The 19,355-nt window shown below is 39.1% G+C and overlaps 1 protein-coding gene across 4 annotated transcripts in view; it reads right to left on the bottom strand.

The window, feature by feature from the left end:
- The window catches only part of fbn1 (fibrillin 1), a 66,849-nt gene that overhangs the window by 16,289 nt on the left and 31,205 nt on the right, over positions 1 to 19,355 (bottom strand). For all 4 annotated transcript variants that reach the window (XM_036217481.1, XM_036217484.1, XM_024295278.2 and 1 more), the window contains exons 32-51: positions 19,003 to 19,128; positions 14,473 to 14,595; positions 13,677 to 13,799; positions 13,461 to 13,586; positions 12,284 to 12,406; positions 12,024 to 12,146; positions 11,769 to 11,936; positions 9,487 to 9,555; positions 9,262 to 9,387; positions 7,111 to 7,233; positions 6,853 to 7,011; positions 6,705 to 6,776; positions 6,502 to 6,627; positions 6,275 to 6,397; positions 5,193 to 5,318; positions 4,975 to 5,091; positions 4,765 to 4,890; positions 4,563 to 4,682; positions 3,918 to 4,043; positions 300 to 452 (exon numbers count right to left, since the gene is read on the bottom strand). In XM_036217481.1, coding sequence (XP_036073374.1) covers positions 300 to 452; positions 3,918 to 4,043; positions 4,563 to 4,682; positions 4,765 to 4,890; positions 4,975 to 5,091; positions 5,193 to 5,318; positions 6,275 to 6,397; positions 6,502 to 6,627; positions 6,705 to 6,776; positions 6,853 to 7,011; positions 7,111 to 7,233; positions 9,262 to 9,387; positions 9,487 to 9,555; positions 11,769 to 11,936; positions 12,024 to 12,146; positions 12,284 to 12,406; positions 13,461 to 13,586; positions 13,677 to 13,799; positions 14,473 to 14,595; positions 19,003 to 19,128 — 2,478 coding nt within the window. The remainder of the gene's footprint in view (positions 1 to 299; positions 453 to 3,917; positions 4,044 to 4,562; positions 4,683 to 4,764; positions 4,891 to 4,974; positions 5,092 to 5,192; positions 5,319 to 6,274; positions 6,398 to 6,501; positions 6,628 to 6,704; positions 6,777 to 6,852; positions 7,012 to 7,110; positions 7,234 to 9,261; positions 9,388 to 9,486; positions 9,556 to 11,768; positions 11,937 to 12,023; positions 12,147 to 12,283; positions 12,407 to 13,460; positions 13,587 to 13,676; positions 13,800 to 14,472; positions 14,596 to 19,002; positions 19,129 to 19,355) is intronic.

The following is a 19,355-nucleotide window of genomic DNA, read 5'->3' as shown; positions in this document are numbered from 1 at the left end:
TAATAGCCTTTTTTGCTATAATTATTCCATCCATCCATCCATCTTCTTATATTTTTCTAATGTTTGAGCAAAAAAAAATGTGATGTTGTGATGAAACCTTTAAGTAGTACAATACATTTTTTTTCGTCTGTTACTTTTTTTTTTTACTTTTCCTTGAGAGAATGTTTAAATATCATTTTTTTTAATAGAATTATTATTTAAAAGTAACTAATATTCTTAATTTATAACAAATTGTGTCAGTTATACCCACCTCCACTCATGCAGCTGTGTTTTCAGTATGGAATGAAAGTAATACACACCCTGGTCTTTAGGAGGACAGATTTCACATGGATCTCCCCAACCTTGACCAGGCATTCTAGTGCAGCAGCACGCTTCCTTAGACGTGTTCTGAGGCTTTGGAGCCGTGCAGCGGCCGTTCTCAAACTTGGTAAAACAATAGTTCACACGAATATCTGTGAATAAAAACAAATACACACAAAGTAAACCAAGGAGCTCATAAAAAAACAACATGATCAACATCATACTTGTAAAATATATCCATCAGTTGTTTTGATTTCAGTTTCCGCCTCATCTTTAGTAGGGTCACTGACATTGTTAAAAGAATTATAGGGAAACAACAGTGTACATTCTGGACATATTGCCAGTCCATCAAAGGGCCACAGACAACTATACACACACACTCACCCCTACAACATATTTTAGAGACACCAACCCATCTATAAAACATGTTTTTGCTAATGAATAAAAGCTAAAGTGAACAGAGAAAACCCGCATGTGCGATCCACACAGACAGGACCCAGCTGGGATTCAAACCCGTCAATGTGATTTCCAATGCTGACAATGTACCTGATACTGTTCCAGAGACCCCCCCAAAAAAATGGAAGATTTAATGCATTTTTTGCTGAAGTTGGGGTTGTGGTCTCCTTTCCTCATTCTGCTGAATGTGGGGTTCCAGAGTTTGCCTCACTTCCGCAGCCAGATTGTTGTTTTATTACATCGTGAAGGCACAAATAATTCTCATGGTCAATTTGCCAAACCAGAGTGTTTTGAATCTCTGTCATGTTTTGATGACAATATGTCTGATGTTAGAGCTTTTGGTACTGTTAAGGAAATCAACTTTGGCATATAGGCTATGAAAACTGTTTCCATTGCCGCAATAATGGTGTGTGGCAAAATTAAGCTTAACCTGCTTTCCTTGAGCACCTGTAATCTGAATAAGGCCTGATCTGATAAAATGTTAGCTCAGTCAAAGGTCTTTCTCTCTACTTCCTACAATTTAATTTCAGGAACTTTCTGTTTGGTATGGCTCAGTGTTTGGTTGACTCCTTACAATCAATTACAAAAAAAAAAATGTTGATGCATTACTGAAGTTAAGCTTTTGGGATGACAACTCCATTGTAAAGGTATGTCAATGCTAAAATATAGTACTGGCAATGAAGAGTTATTTGGATTTTTCTTTATATTACATTCAATACTTGTATTATTTTTTAAGAAGGATGTTTTTTCTGTTCTATGCTCAGAGATTAGTATTTTCTTGCTCCAGGACTGAGCAGGCACTTCCTTGTAATGGGAAGCATATGGTTGTGCTCTCCTGCTAGCACTGGCCTTCAGTGAACTCTACATAAATAAGCTGTCTTGCCACCATAGATCACACATAAAGACACACACACACCTGGCTCAGAAGCAAAGATCACATACAAGAACACCTGGCGCTGCAAAGAGAGCGTCAAATAGCATAATGTTACTTTCCACCATTGAACCCATTTGTCAGCCTTTTGGTTGAGGAGATGGATGTTTTGTCTGTGCACAGCTGGAGTAAGATGAATGTCAGCACAAGCAAATCCACAATTACCTTACTCTCACTTTGTGACTTGTCCACGGAAATCCATAGCGTAAGAAATTTACTTAAAAAAATCTGGGGAAAATTAATGTTTTAGAATGTAAAAAATGAAAACCTTTGACAATCAAACAATTTAACCCATTAACATTTGGCAAACACTAAAACTGGTGATGGAAATGTCAATGTAGCCATGACTTAAATATAAAACTGTTATGACTTTAATTGATAACATTCCAATAATTGGAGAGTAATGGCAGTCAAATAAGAGTAGGACATAAATAATCTTTGCAACTAAAATGACGTGTTACATCATATTGATATAAATATCAACCATTCATTTTCTAAAACGGGTGGTCTGTGAAAGTTTATTCTGGCTGTCTTTGTCATAGGCAGCACACATTTTGGACAGGGACAACCTTTTAGTCATTTTGAAGCGTGGGAGTGAGAAAGCCCACACGTTCATTATGAGAACACGCCCACCTTTACAGAGAGTGAGGCAGCCGCTGGGATTTGAACCAAGACCTCCTTGATGTGTATTAATCACCATCGTCAACAAGCAGCCTCCAATGTAAATACATTAAAAGAAAATCATTTCTGCGGGTGCCAAAGTTGTAGTGAATGTAATCCTTCTTTCCCAGCAAATGCTGCTCATTAAAAGTAAAGTCAATGATTGGTAAAGTAAAGATATTTATGATAGAAAAATTGCTGACTAGGCTACCACTTCTTTTAAGGGTGAGCCGCCCCCTCTAAAACTACCAAAGTCAATGTGGAACAGCTCAAGATGAAACTTGACCCAGACTTGCAAGGACCTGGTGGCAGACAAGATGACGGCTGAAAATCATTATCCGGACGGAAGTCCAGAACCTGAACATCTACAACTCTGAAATCTTATGGAATTTCAGCTAATGATGTTTGGCAATTTCCATTTCTGGCTATTAATTTTTCAGCTGCTATCTTGTCTGCCAGCTGAGTTGTCGATGTTCAGTTTCTGGACGTCCTTCTGGATAATGATTTTCAGCCACCATCATTTCTGCCCATGCTGCATGATGGAACAGTGGTTAACACTCTTGCCTTACCGCAAGACGGTCCCAGGTTCAAGTCCCGGCTGGGGGGCCTAAAACAGAATCATCACCAGTTGATCTTTTTGTGTGGAGTTTAGATGTTCTCCCTGTGCAAGCATGAGTTTTCTCTGGGGACTCTGGCTTCCTCCCGCTGACCAAAGACATGCTTCATAGGTTACTTTGTTACTCTAAATTGTCCCTAGGCGTGGATGTGTGTGTGATTGTGGCCCTGCAACAGATGTGGAAAGGGGTATTTTCATTCTTTTTTATTAAACTGCAAGTTTTCATCGTCAGAAGACAGAGGATTCTTTAATAGTCAATTTAAAATGTTCATATGTATTAGTTTTTTACTGTGGGAAAACCAGTGATGTCATATAAAAAAAAATAGTAAGTGTGATAGTCACACACAACATAGTTATTTGTAGTAAAGGGAGGCAATTCGAACACAGGCTGTCTCTCTTTTCCTTACAAAGACTGATTTTTGTCTGATGGATATAGAAGGAGGATTTTCAATTTGAAGAATGTTCTATAAGTTCAGGGTATTCGCTTTGGTTGAGAAACTTTGAACCCGTTAACTGACAATGTAACTCCCTCTCCACCCAGCTCCTCCAGTTTCTCCTTCAACCTTCAGCCAAGCATTTCGAAGACTTAAGAGAAAAGTGAAATGCAAACTGTAAACTGCCTCACTGAACTGATGAAGTCATCACTTCAGTGTTTGGAGAGGGAACTCCCTAGCAGGAGGCTCAGCGTGCCCCCACCCAACATTAAAACGCACCATATTGCAAGCACATAAACACACATAAAAGTGAGGAAATGGAAAAGCGATCTGCTCAGAGCCACCCTTGGCCTTGTTGAGGCAGCAACACTGAAACCAGCTGGAACAAAGTGTGCTATCATGAAAGAGGTGGAAAAGTCCATGCCACTGCCTGTTGGCTGGTGTCCACTTGGCACTTTAAAATTAATGCATAAGATACTTTTATAGTTTCTTTTTCTCCTTCTACTTAACCCACAATTACCTAAACATCTGCGTCCGGAGGCAGAGAGCTGGAAGCCTTCAGGACACTGGCATGTGAAGCTGCCCTCAGTGTTGGAGCAGGTTCCAAATGTGCAGATTTCAGGCGACTGAGAGCACTCGTCAATATCTGATGAGAAAAAGAGAGTCCACAAATGAATGGCATGCATTTTTTTAACTATCCCAAGTGCAGGGATTATGTTTAACAACAATGCCTCAGATTCTAATACAATGTGACATAAAAAGCTAATGGAAAGCAAGAAGGGTTATTGTCTGGGACAGTCTCACTGTCTTGTGTTTCTTAGCCTATCTAATCTAAATCTAAATGAACAGCTGCTGCTTCTGCTCCCAAGCAGTTCATTGCTATTTCTCCATGTTTCCAGGAACAGAGCACAAAGCAGGAATGAACCGAAGTCTGCTGAATATCTCTTCATCTGCCTGGCTGTTTAAACAATCCAAGTGTTCCTGGCTCAGGCTCACTCACGTGTGGAGAGAAGAAAAGGGGGCGTGTGTGTGAAGTATGGGGCGCCCTACTTTCTTCTCTCTAAAGCTTGTATATTCTGAATCCATTGCACAAGAATACATACAAATGTTGCAAGCAAGCAGATGTCACTTTTTTAAAATGTTGTGCCCATTGTCACACATTTACCTTCACATGTTTCTTCATGCAGGTAATAGCCAGGTGGACAGATACACCTGTAAGATCCATCCATATTCACACAAGTTCCTGCACCGCATGTGCCTGGATTCACTGCACACTCATTGATATCTAAGCGAGAAAAAACAAATTAAAAAACAGATCTAAAAATGAGCATTCCAGGTGACAAAAGAAAAAAAGAAACTATTCTTACCTGTACACACTCTGCCATCTAATGACAGCTCATAGCCGTCATTGCACACACACAGGAAACTTCCCACGATGTTCAAGCACTGGCCATTTCGGCACAAGCCCCTCTGAGTCGAACACTCGTCAACATCTGTGGAAACACATCCAACAGTACGTCAGACTTGCTGCAGCTTTCTAGCACCTCCTTTTTTCCTTTTCTCGCAGTTTCACGCACCTATGCAGTCGCCGTTGTGCGAGTTCTGAAAACCAGGGTAACACAGACAGTTGTAGGATCCCAAGGTGTTCTTACACGTTCCATTTCCACAGGGCTGTCTTTCGCACTCGTCCACATCTGAAACACCAGAGAACCCTCATAGCTTCACATCGACTGATGCATTTTGCTTTTACTCATCTAGGGGGGAACAGATGCAAACAGAAACCAAAAAGGCTTACCAACACACATTGAAAGGTCCTTGGTTGTTTTGTAGCCATTGGGGCAGAGGCAGCGATAGCTTCCCAGCGTGTCGATGCACTGCCCCGGGTTGCACACACCAGGGTTCTCATTGCACTCATTACGATCTGGAAACAAAACAATTATAATAAAGAATTATATGTTAAAATTTAGATGCAAAAGATTGTTTTTAAAATCTCAAAATCTAGTGTGTTCTCTTATTTTAACTTCTCCCTAATGGTAACATTTTAGTCTGTAAAGCTCAATATAAAAATGTGAATCAACAAGATTATACCTGTTGACCCACCAACAAATAGACTAATAATCCCTTTCAGGACAACAAAAATGACAAATCAGCATGGCAAACACATTTATGGACTGTGGAAGTTACTGAAATATTTAAAAAATACATTGAATAAAAAGAGAAAAAATAACATGAAGTAAAGCCTTTAAGATAGAATTAGAAACTATGAATATTTCAAATTGACAATAATGTGGAATATTTTTTTACTGTCTAAAAACAAACATTTTAAACATAATGAAGTAATTGCAAAATCCCCATTAAATTGTTTTCTATGTTTACCCCAAAGCCCTCTGTGTCCCTATAGCAGGTCACTGTGACTGCCAGGAACAGTGGTGTTTCTCTCTCTGGAGTCCCGGCCTGTTTTGTTCATACTGTTCGCATGAAAAGCAGGAAGCAAAACAGGATGTTGATTTAACATTCGCTTATCGGTTAGGACTCTCCAGACTGACAGCAACATGTTGCAGATATGCTGCTGCACATGTTTAACAGCTCTACACATGCTTTGCATTCTCCCCCTACTTCATAAAAGCCCACCATGAAACCACATTTTGCAGCCTAACTGCCCCATCAACATCTCAAGTTCTTTATCTTCGGCATAAATGTGGGGGGCTATGTGTGTTTTTCTCTAATCTTAGCAAATGTTTTCACCATTTGTCCCCAGGATCCTTACACATTATGACTGATTAGCTGCAGAATGCATATACACTGGCCACTAAACATCACGTCAGTTTCATACAAGTGAACTCTTAGCACATTAAATATGATAGCTAAGCATCTTACCTAGACACTGCCCAGTGGAGGTTAAGCGATATCCAGCTTCACATTCACAGCGGAAACTTCCAGGCATATTAAAGCAATTTGCATGTTGTTGGCACACCGGGCCATTCTGACACTCATCAATGTCTGATAATGGAACAGAGATGTTACAACACTTTTACTAAGACACACTAACCAACCAATTTTGTTTTAAGAGGAAATAACTTTTTATAGGACCTAAAAAACGCTACCTTCACAAATGAGCAGTTTGTCATTGTAGATGAAGCCAATGGGGCACTCGCATCTGAAGCTGCCGATCATGTTGATGCACACTCCATTCTCACACACTCCTGGGATCTCCCTGCACTCATCAATGTCTGAAAAAAAAGATGAATACAAATGAAAAAAAAGGTCAAACCTTATATCATCTGCAGCTTGAGAGATAAAATCTCACCAATGACCCGTCCAGTTGTGATGTCGATATAATACCCTGGTCTTTCACTGCCGCACAAGATCGCAAACTCATCTGAGAGAGGGAGTAAATCGTATGAAAACACGAAAGCTGAAGCTGTGCTCTATGCTCCACATGTGTGAGACCTCACCGGTGCTGGGAACAGGACACTGTTCGCACGGTTTGTTCCATGCACGACCGATGTTGTAGGAGCAGCAGCACATTTTTTTGGTCATGTTAAAGGTCAGCTCCCCATCGCATGTCCCATTGTCCAAGTAAAAGTTTCTGTAGCAGTAGCTCTTCCTCATGTCTGTGCATAGGCATAGAGATTACAGTCAGACAACTGTTTCTGCATGACGGTGATATTCTGCCGCTCTGTACAGTCAGTCAATGAAGTGTTCAGGCTTACCCATGCAGTTGTTCCCTCCATTGACGGGCATGTAGTCGGCAGGGCAGATGCAGGTGTAATTTCCGATGGTGTTGTAGCACTGGCCTGGACCACAAATTCCTGGATTTTCACATTCATTAATATCTGCATTCAGACAAAGGAAAACATATGCATGAGCCAGACATTCAATTTAACCATACTGTGCATGAGATATATAAGTATTTATTCAACTTTTAAAATATATTATTGTGAAACCGCAAGATACAGTGTTAAGCGTTCCTTCACTGTGTGAGATACTTTAGTCTTGCAGGAGGTTTGAAAATTGACATTTGGTTTTCCAATTTTTTTCAAGAGTAACTTTGAAAACCACTTTATCTAAACTGATGGTTGCCAAAAAAAGCAGTTACATGTGAAACATGGACTGTATATGATGACTGGACTAAGTGACCCCTCTACCCTTGAGTTCCAAACAGGAAGTACCCGCCTGCTCCCAGAAGCCAAAATCCCATCGACTTCTATAGAGAAATAAACAACTACTACTCAGTCATCTTATTTGTCAGAATAACCATTCTTGCTCTGCGACGTTTTTTAACATGTACTTGCAAGTCCTATTTTATTCATTATATTTTTCCTTTGTAGCAAGTTATTTTAGTTATAAACTGATAAATCTGATGCCTCTTTTCAAACGTTTGAAACGTTTGATTGACAGATTCTGTTGAGTGGTAGGGGTGCGGACCTCCAACAATCTCACTTCTGATTGGCCAGAATGGTCGTCATAGAAATATTGACTAAGACCTTCTCGTACCAGTAACTGCTTACTGACAATTTCTGGTTCCAAGATGGCGACATCCTTATTGTGAAAAGATGGCGACTCAATTTGCCATTTTGCTGGAGCCAAATGAAAGTTGTTTTCTATGGGTGACATCACATTTACTCGGTTCAGTTCTTTTATACATTCAATGATATGAAGACATACTGCAAATGTTTAAATGTCATAGTTTTTCCTTTTCACCCGTAGCTTGCTCTCAATGGGGATTACTCCAAAAATCCTTTAATGTTGAATAATCTGACCTAACTGGAAGTATCTGCAGTGAATGGTTTATAACAGTCATAATCATTAAAGCTTGGTCTGATATTTTCTGCTTTTGTGTAGTGCTTTAAGACAACTTGCATTAGCAATGACTTTTTTTATAAATTAATTGAACTACAGTATAAAATATATACATATATATAATTATGTATGAACTCGGATCGAGATATGTACAAATTTAAAGCCCATCAAAACAATTTGGAATATTTAATATGAAAAAAAGTTTAACTAAATACTCCTTTATATTACATTTTTTAAATGTATAATGTGTTTTATTTACTAGAAAACTACAAAGATACAGATCACCCCTCTATCACAGAATCAGCTTTATGTTAAATGAATATCAAAAACCCTTTTGTTGTAAAAAAAAAAAAATCTAATTATATCACATTAAAAATATATACTTTTGCGCAATGGTTTTAAATACACAAAGAGGCACAACAGTTGACATACTTTGATAACTACCAATGTTTGAATGTTTTAGTTTTTTGTCAATAAAGGTTTAATGTATTATCTGAATTCAATTCTAAAAAAGAGAGCTTGGTGGAATTCACATTATTGTTGTTAATGGGTCTTTTTGTGTTTTCTTAGATTTTTTTTTTTTGTCTTACCAACATCACTGCACAACAGCAAACAGCACGTAGTTCCTTCTTCCCAGCTAACAGAAAAATGACTTGATTGGTCCTCATGCCAACAATCACACACCAATTAAAGAGCCTTTGGCCAGATGTCACTCTCCAGGCCTCCTCCTCCTCTACTCTGCGGTTCTATTTCTTCCAGTCCAACACTCTTGTTTTCATAGTACTTCCTTAAGGAGGGCCCGGCCACATCAGAGCCAGACCCCTCCGCACACATCATCCTTTGTGACACACGGGAACTGGAGCAGACACATCTTAAAACAGAGTGAGCTTGAGCTATTTTACTCTCTCTGCTTTTCCCCTTTTCTGATATGAAGAGCTCAACAGATGGACTCGATTTCCTTTCCACAGAAACATCCCAGGGCAAGAAATCGAGGGGGATAGGTCACCCGTGTCTTTATGTGGTTGTGAGGCTGCACATAAATGTAATCCAGTGATTAATACCTTCACACACTCTGGTGTCAAAATTGAGGGAGAAGCCTCGGGGGCATTCACACTGGAAGCTGCCGAAGGTGTTGATGCACTGCCCGCCCTGGCACAGTCCTGGCAGTTCCTGACACTCATTGATGTCTACCACAGAAAAAACAAAAAAAAAAACCCAGAAACATTAAGTTGTGTGGCTGTGTGTGTCTATAATTGCACACACATGATGCCATGTCCCGGCCTGACCTTCCAGAATGACAGTGATAGGGTTGGGTCTGAAGCCTTCTCCTCCAGGACACAGCGTCTTGTACCCAGCTGCAACACAGAAGAGCAAATCACAGTAAACAACTAAGAAGGTTCACACAGACCAAAATCAAGTTTTTGTTTTTGTTGATGCATGATGTTGACACTTATAATGCAGCCAAATCCATAATTCATGACGATGAGTGAAATGTTCCTTTTTTACAGTCTGATCTGCTGCACCGGAAATGACTACTCACTATATCAATGTCAAAAAAATATTTTCGACTTTTGTCATACTAACTGAAATTTCTTGAAAAGGATGAGTCACTGCTTGTGATGATATGAACCATCTGTGAGCAATTAAGCTGGAAAAGGTTGTCTCATGTTTACCAGCAAACTCTGATCGCATGACAAGAGAAGGCAACATGTGAGTCTATTTGTTGGCAGAAGGGTTGACTCATGTCTCAGGAGGCTTTATAATGTCACTGGTCACTGTCACAGAAAGAGAAAACCTGAAAGCACTTTAAAAGGAATTAGAAGCAGGACAGTTTATCCTAAGTTGCACAAAAAGCAGCTATCAGAGGAGTTGTCACCCTGGAATTAGTGTGAGTCAGAGTTATGCTCAAGTGTTTGCCCTAACTTTTAGAAATGGAAACTATCTGATCCTCCAGTTTTAAAAGCTTCCATTAGTCTCTGCTAGATACAATTCACCATTAGTGATGCAAGACAGAGCAAAAAGCAAGAAACTCCCTGTCTATTGCAACTCAAAAATGGAAGAACAATATAGAGGTGTGCACACACAATCACAGAAATAGATGGACGGCTGCAGTTAAGCTCTGCACAACTCTGGGGTGAATATTTTTGACTGCAGGAAGTATTTTAGGTCAAAATCGGATTTTGTTGACAGTGGGTATGTAGATTAAAGACCCACTTCAATAAAAATGTTGCTTTTAGTGTTTTAACATGTTATTGTGGCATTTTTTTTTTTTATCACAGTTGAGAACATAAATAAATGCAATAAAGATTAAAGTTGCATTTCTGTGATTTTTTGTATTCAAATCATTGTGAATCAGGAGCAGATGTAAAAATTTCATTGGAAAAAGCATGTAGTTGCTATGTAAAATCTACAATCGGCAAGCTACAAGCTTTCTGTTCTGCTCATTCTGATGCATCCAGTTGCAGACAAACAGATTAATGTACGTCTTTGTTTTCCTCATCTGAGCTGGAATCTGGAGCAAAACTTTATGACTGGATGGCTCCAATATCGCTCGCTGTTTTTGTTGCACCGCTAATGTTAGGTTGGAGTTGTGAGGGGCTGTAAGGTAGTGGGAGAGAGAGTAAACAAAGTGAGGATAGCAAGTTGGGACAGGCTTACTCCACGCCAACAGTCCTGCCCACAACTCAGAGGCGAATTTCTGATGAACTACTGCCGCTCTGCAGAAACTATGTCCTAGAAAAGGGCAGGTTTTTTTTATTTTTAATAAAAACGGCATAATCACAATTAAAACGCTTTTACAATAGATAGAAAAATTATTGAAGTGGGACTTTAAGTGAGCACACAAGCAGTTAGGCAGCACGCCTCCATTGCTTCTGTTTGGTGTCCCAACTCCATGACCCACATATATAACTCTTCTTCAGAAACAAGTTCTTGTTAATATGAATATTAATCATAACATTGTTTGGGTAAATGGGAACATTTTTAAGTAAATTTTACAAACTGGCGGGAAAAGCAGATATAGTTTTTATGGTTTCCAATCTGCAGCTTTTGAGAACTAACACACAATAGAGATATGAAGGTAGAGCAGCATAACTTTCTCTCACTCAAACCAAGCTGGGACCTTTCAGCATAAAATGTGCATGTTTTCTCTGCACATATGGCTTGTTTTGGAGCATTCCACCTGCTTCCACAATAAAAGAACAGATGTGTAGAGTTGCATGTGGATTTCTGATGAAGATCAAAATCTGCTTTTTCACAAAGTTATTTGATAGGCTACAGCAACCCACATTAAGATGAAGCTGGTTTTTGTAAATGGTTGAATGGAAAATAAAACAAATAAATGAAATGTAGACATGATTCTTCTTAGAAGCAGCTTTCTATAAAATTATTTTCAAAAATTGACTCTGACATTTAATATCAGTTTAGCTGTGGTGGCCAGCAAGTGCATTAATCATTCCCAACTGAGGCTTCGCGTTGGCTCTGCACCTTTGACAAGAGACAACAAACATAGCAATTTTGCCGAGCCAAAAACTAAAGGCAAATAAACCCTTTGAAAGTGCTGACTCACTTGAGTTAACATGAGGACAGGCTTCACATGGAGATCCCCAGCCAGCGCCCTCAGAGCAACAGCAGGATGCCTTGGAAACTCCAACTCCAATCTCTTGGGAGCACTCATAGCTCTCCGATGCATCTCCCCGAGCGCGAGCGTTCAGGTAGCAGCTCCCAGAGCGAGTATCTGCACGCACACAAACATACATTTACTCCAAAGAAGCCATCGTCAAAGAATAAAAAGCGGAGAGCAAACAGGGAAGTTGAGTCTCACCTACACAGCCCACCCCTGTGGGGTTGAGTTCAAAATCGGGTGGGCAGTTACAGTGGTAATTTCCTGGGATGTTGACACAGATTCCATTAATGCAGGTGGTTGGGTCTGCACATTCATTTATATCTGGAAAAACAAAACATAAACAAATTATTGACATAAAGTGCACATTCTTTTAATTGTTTCATTAATAAATTCCATTTCATTGCCTTTCCCAAACTGCTTTTTTATTTTATTTATTTTTTTCATCAGTCTTCCATTACCTGTGCAGTTGCCTCCACTCCTGTCTAGCTCATAACCAATGTTGCATTCACATCTGAACAGTCCGGGGATGTTCTGGCAGCGGCCATTGACACAGATGTCTGCAAAGGTGCATTCGTCTATGTCTGCAGCAGACAGAGGGAGAAAAGCAGCTGTGAGCGGCTTGAAGACTGAAATAATAGGAGTCAGGAGCTTTTATTTTATAGCATACAAACAACCACATTTCCTGCTGTAATGCTTCACCAAAACGAAGAGTTTTCCATAGCTAACTCTATTTAGCACCATGTTTCCAACTTCCAATTATACAAGTTTTGTGACTGATGCCCCTTCCATCAGAATAAACTGGTTTTTTTTCTTTTTTGTGATACAACAAAACTTTAAAGAAGTGGATGTTTACAAAGGAACTGTACCATCAAAAGCACCTGCGAAGGAGCATCTGTGTTTCTCCTCTTAATGACTTGAGGTTTCTTTCAACTTGTCAGGCGTCTGTGTATCATCAGGGTTTATTTGCTGCTCTGATGACTGCGGTTTAGAGCCGTCTATCACTTCAGGGTTTGACAGAAAAAAAAAAAATGTACATCCAGGAATGTGCGCGGAATGTATATGAAAACCATCCCTCAAAGAACAACGTAAAGCAATAAAATATAATCAAGATTGGCTTGTTAAAAAAAAATCTTTTCGATAAATGCTGTATCGTTTTGTACTAATCTGTTTTGTTTAGGTGTTTGAAAGAAGACATTTTAATGCCCTGAAAATGTCTTACAGTTCTTGTATGAACTCAGAGACAATTAATAAATGAATAAAAGTTTTATCTGGATGATATTTTGAAGCATAAAACTCAAACTCTCACTTAATCTAAAGCAAAAAAAGACATTCAAATCACTATAAGCACTTTATTTATTAACTGTTTGCCATCTCTTCATACATTTACCATTAAATATAAGTAGGTCAGAGGTTGCATTGTATAACCTCCAAATGATATAGACATTTGTAAACAAAGTTTTCCATTTTAAACAAAAAAATTGAAAATGAGGCCTCAGGGTGGAAAACACAAACTGTGTTCAGAATGCTTCTGTCCAGACTGATCCTTTTTCAAAAACTAAACACCAGCCTTTTTCTTTTAAATGCTTAGATAGATTTAGAGGTTTAAAGAAGGAGCGACGTTGAGCAATGCCTTACCTTTGCAGGCTTTGCCGTCATCCGTGGCGATGAAGCCCATGTCACACTCGCACCTGAAGCCTCCGGGCAGATTCAGACAGTGGCCACTTTCGCATAGGTTGCCGTTCTCTGCACACTCGTCGCTGTCTGAAGAGATGGTCACAAGTACAGAGTTCTTAAACGCAATATGTGTTTCGTGGTGAAAAAAGGACTAAATATTGTGTTTGTTTGTGTGACCTGAGCAGAAGAATCCATCTCCAAAATACCCCTCCTTGCACACGCAGCGATAGGAGCCCAAGGTGTTCTGACATTCTGCATTGTTGTTGCACGTGTGTGTGCCATTCGAACACTCATCCAGGTCTGGAAAAAATGTTCATACAAGAATGATTTAAATTATGAAACATTTCAAGAAGTAAAACTTAGTGTAGTCCATGTTCTTAAACTTTTGATGCTACGTTCACAACAGATTTAAAAACGTGCGTTCAAGTGGCAACTTCCATAAGAAGACTACGTAAACTCTTGCATTCACGTGTCGCTATGCAATTTTTTAAGTCAGTCGTTGTACAAAACCCCTGGCCATTGATCGTGCATCAAAAGTCCCGCTTGTCCATTCATCCATTTTAGCGTGTCTTGGGTCTTCCCCAAGACAAAAGTTAAACCAGTTGAACTTTCACCAATCAGGGACTCGGATTAGGTAGTAACGTATGGATAACGTCTCTTTCAAAACAATGAAAAGTCAATGGTTTTAAAATTGATCATGAAGGCTAAGTTATCAATTGCAGTTTGTGTCCAGCTGGACTTTTATGACACAGAGTCTGTCATGAATCAGAATAGAGCCGTGAAAGAACAGTCCTGGAGCAAGATTAGCGAGATTTGCACCACTTCCTTTTGCCCCAAGCCTCTTCCAACTGTAGGTACGTGTGCAATTAAAAGCACGTTCTTGAATGCGCATCACATGCCTGGTATGTTCGTAGCTTAAGAAAATACATAAAGTCATTTTCATTTCAATGACATTAATGGTTGATGATTTTACCTGTACACTTGAGTCCATTTCCAATCCACCCTGGAGCGCAGTTGCACTTAAAGCTGCCGGCTGTGTTGGTGCAGGTAGCTTGTCTGTCACAGTTGTGGGCTCCAATCTCACATTCGTTGATGTCTAACACAAACAGAAATAAAGAAAGGACGGTTTAAGATGGTGGTGGTTTACTCCAGCAGGGCGCCTCCCACTTTGGAACAGATTTATTCCAGTTTTTAAAAACTTGAAACTCAAGTGAAGTGGAAAATCTTTTTTCTACTCTCTCCATTAAAGTGAAGCCATTAATATTAATAATAATAATAACTACCAATGTTTGAATGTTTTTCTTGTCATTGGGACACATGTAAGGTTTTTAGGAATTTAATAATCTTTAATCCTCATTGTTCTAGATGTCTGGGAATCTCAAATAAACACTACTTCCAGCTCAGTAGCCTTTTGGTAGAGGGTTCACCCTGAGACTGGAAGGTTGTGAATTCAAATCACGGCTGAGTCACACCAAAGACTCTAAGAATGGGACCCAGTGTCTTCCTGCTTGACACTCAGCATTTAGGGGTTGGATTGGGAGGTTCAAACGTCTTTGAGTATCTTTCAAAAGCACTATATAAATAAGATTTATGATTATTATTAAACCAACAAATCACAGCTCTCCCAGGGGATGGGTCAAATGTGGAGAAAAAATTTCACACAACTAGGTGTGTGACAATAATGGAACTTTAACTTTACTTCAAAGGAAAAACAGAAATTTCTAAAATGTAGATAAATCTCTCAGAAATAAAGCATGTTGTCATTCATTGTAATAACTAATTATAAAAAAAAGCACTTCCACTAATAAATTCAGTTTTCTGCAACTAGTTTGCGGCTAGATTTCACAGAAGTGCAGATAAGATGCTTCGATTGAGCAGATTTGTTTCTGATTTAACTCCCCCTGAAAGCACAAAGGAAAACGTCATGGAAAGCTACAACATAACAACAGTGGCTGCAAGTTTCAGTGAAACAACTCTGTCAAACAATAACTATTACAGAAGCTGGCCTTGAGCCTGAGGAATAAATATTGCAGCTTCTGTAATATGGCTGAGCAAATATGTTAGGGCTTCTGCCAGTCAAGAAAAGCTATGATCTCCATTAAGATGTAAAAGCTTTTCAGCCACTGAGCTCCTAGCTTTGTGTCAGTGTCTGCAAAAGTAGTATTTCAAAGCTCTGTCAATTAGAGATTACAGTCCTGCTAGTTTACAGTCTTTCTGAGGAGAGGCTATATTTACACCACATTTGATGATGAGCTTAATATGAGGGCCAGAGGAAAACAAATCTTGGATTACAGATGGAATTAATGATCATCCCACCAGCCTTTGATGAAAGAGAGAGCAGTGCAGAGAAAACGCAAAGTGCAAACAAGGGAACGTTGCAGGCGAGGAGCGTGTCAGGCAACTGCAGCTGGTGTCAAAGAAGAACTTTGATTTTCAAAGAGTAATATCTGACAGATGCATGAAAAGTTCAAAATCCTAGTTTTTGTAGTCTTTTTGTTTCCTTGAGTTCATCTGTCTGCTGAGTCCTAAATGCTAAGATTTGAAGATTTTGCTGTACACACTTGCACTTTTTACTTTTTATTAATTTAAAGACGTCTTCCCATTTCTAGCAAGAATTCACTAAAGTCACTTCCTAAACTATCTCAACTTTTAATAACAAATAAAATACTTTTACTCTTGAAAAATAAATCCAAACAAGTGCAATCACTACGAATGCATTCATATTTCAAGAAAGAAAATCAATATTATTCATCAAAAACTTAGTGGAACAGAATTTCTCCATTGGGAGCATTTAGGGCACATGGAGTAATGTTAAGGAGGGGATCCAACTCATGAAAAGTGAATTCAATTTAATCTAATTAAACTCAAAGCACTTTATTTGTCTCAAAGGAGTGATTAAAATTAGAAAAAAACATAAATCAGACAAGTCAAACACAAATATAAAAAAATGTAAAAAACATTCTGATGAAAATTGTGTTTTTAACATGTTTTTGTGGCCTTTTTCTGATGATGGAGGACATTTATAAAAACAGAATAAAATTGAGTTTTGAGTATTTATTTATCTAAATCACTGTGAATCAGGAGCAGATGAAAAAAAGTATATTTGTTATGAAGAAAATACAATGAGCGGGCAAAAGTGTCCTCCTCAATAATGGGTGCTGGGAAGTGGGGCAGTGTTATTCCGTGTTAAAAGTCGCGTCCACAACTCAGAGGTGAATTTCTAATAAACAACTGTTGCTCTGCAGAAACTATGTCCTAGAAAATGACAAAGTTTTTTTATTTTTTTATTTAATCATAATTAAATGTGTTTTCAATTAAAATTGGAAACACTTTTAAAATAGATTAAAAGATAATCGGGCTGACACTTTAAGCACAATGTGAGTTTTTTTTCTTTTAAAGTACTAAGATTAGTAAAGTAAAAGGCCATGCACCGTGCCTTTGTGATATATCTGAACATGGGGTTAAAGGAGGAATGGAGGAAACATAGGATCAGGTCTGAGTTCAAACATAGGGCTGAAGTGGCAACAGATAGGGTCCTCCTCCTCCCCCAGAACCAACGTCTTACTTAAAGTTTCCCTATAACTTTTTTTTTATTAAAAAAAAAAAAAAAACATTCCCAATAGTGTTTTAATGATTAGGAAATTTTTAAGCAAAATCCCACAACCTAAATGTCTTAAAAAGCCAATTTGTCATCTTGATCTGAAGCCTGTTTCCAAAATCTCCTCTGAGGGGCGTGGCTTTTGGAGCTGAACTGAGTTGCCCCGCCCCTGACCCCCACTGTCTGATTATGATAGCTCTGTGTCTCGCTAGCATAACTCTTCACCGCTGCTACATAAAAATGTCCAGCAATACTGGTAATGTCTGGCCGTTTGGTTCTGTCAGCTGGGACGAGGAAGTGAAGATCTTCATGGACAGAACTTCCTCCAAAATCCTGATTCTTTCTCCTTCCAGTTCACCAAAGACTCTTTTAGCTAATTCTCCAATGTTTATTGACGTTGCTGTGATCAATACATTCAATCATTGGTTTCTCAGAGTTCTTGATAAAATAATCAAAGCTAACATCAAAATGCTCTTTCATTGATTTACAATCCTTTCCAACTGCGGTCAAATGAGCCGCCGTTCACATTTCCGTGGTCACATCAAGAAGCTCCATGGAGTCTGGTGGAGATTTTCCAGCGTTCTCAGTCCTGCTACCGTAAGTATTGGATGAAACTCACACTAAAAATCCAGTGATGCTGATTTGACCACAGAAATGTGAACGGCGGCTCATTTGACTGCAGTCAATGTGAAGATACCATCTTCGAACTAGACACACTAGGAACAGATGAGGGTTTAGTGCATGTGCAGCAGAGCTGTTGATGGAAAGAAGATCATTCATTCAAACAGAGTCTGTCCAAGACAGTTTGACTGGCAGGAATTTAAAAGGAGAAATACTTGGAAATACAAAAAAAAATTCTTATTACATTTGTTCTCTTTCATAAGAAAAATGCCACACATTCATGTTTAAAACTCAAAAAACAGGATTTTCATTGGAGGGGGACTCTAAAGCTCATTTCAAAAGGTTAAGAAGAAAAGCTAAAACCAAGTTTGGCTTATCTTCAATCTCAAATTTGTTCAATATTTGTCTGCCAAGGAGGATCCAGATCTTTATACTCTTAGCAAGAGTTGTCAACTTCAGTTAGCTACAAAGTTTTAAATATTTTGGTGAAAAGTTAACTTGTTCCAAAAAAAAAAAAAAAAAAGTAGCACTTGTTGTTTACTTGTCTATCAGATAGCATCCTGTCTCGCTTAGAGGAATTAGATTGTTAATTCCTTGGTCTGGGACTGAAATTCCAAACAAATGATTCAACACTGGTTGCTGTGCTGCCGGACCAGCTTTCTCAACACAAGCTAAATTGACATTTTAATGGAAGCAGAATGAGGAGGACTTTGTGTCTGTGTAACTCCTGTTTCTTAGCGAGCTCTTGGGAGGGAAAGAAACTTAAGACAAATTTGGACAAATCTTTATTTGCTTCTGAAGTCTGCTGAAGTCTGACTCATTTTCAAAGCAGGCCAGATAGCATTGCCGACCAAACCTCCAGCTAGCCCTTAATTGCAAAATAAGAGGTGTTATAAATCAGACCTAATTCCCACAAGATGACAAGCGAGTGCAAATGAGTAAAAGACTCCAGCAGCCGGATGGATTTTGTATTTATGTGTTCTGGAGCTCATACAGGTGATTACGTGCCGCACAGCGTTTCCAACCATCACGTAATGTTTAGCTGATCATAATAAAAGAGTAGTGCAGGAATAAACAAAGGTGCATTGCAATGTGAACATGTGATGACAGGTGGTGCTCCCGTTGTGGACGGCGCTCACACAGGCGCTCTGAAGTGAGCGTGAGTGATGTCAGAGCCGCTCTCTTTAAGTAATGCGCAAACACGCGTTGCTCACTGATTAATGAGCAGCGAGCTCCTGCTACTTCATGACACAATGGCGGCCCACGTGCGTCCGTCTGACTCACCTGTGCAGCCTGTGGTTCCCTTACGCACTGAGTAGCCCAGGTCACAGTGACAGATGAAGGAACCCTTGGTGTTCTCGCAGTTCCCACTCAGACAGATGTTTGAGTTCAGCTCACACTCATCCACATCTAGACAAAGGAGAGGAAGCAGACGGAGGATTTAAGCTCTTGTTGACTTGGCCAGCCAATTTCAATAAGCTATGACATCAGAAAACACCCCTCTAAAAAATACACCATAAACTATAGCCCCAGCTATAAAATGTGTTTATTGTGAATAAATACAGCAAGAATTGAGTGTGTGTTTGTGCAGCTCCATTCAGGCAATCTTACATCAACCATGTCAGGTTTTTCATAAC

This window comes from Oryzias melastigma, linkage group LG3, assembly GCF_002922805.2.
Source record: "Oryzias melastigma strain HK-1 linkage group LG3, ASM292280v2, whole genome shotgun sequence".
In the NCBI taxonomy this organism is placed as follows: Eukaryota; Metazoa; Chordata; class Actinopteri; order Beloniformes; family Adrianichthyidae; genus Oryzias; species Oryzias melastigma.
This window is presented reverse-complemented; position numbering and strand designations above follow the sequence as displayed.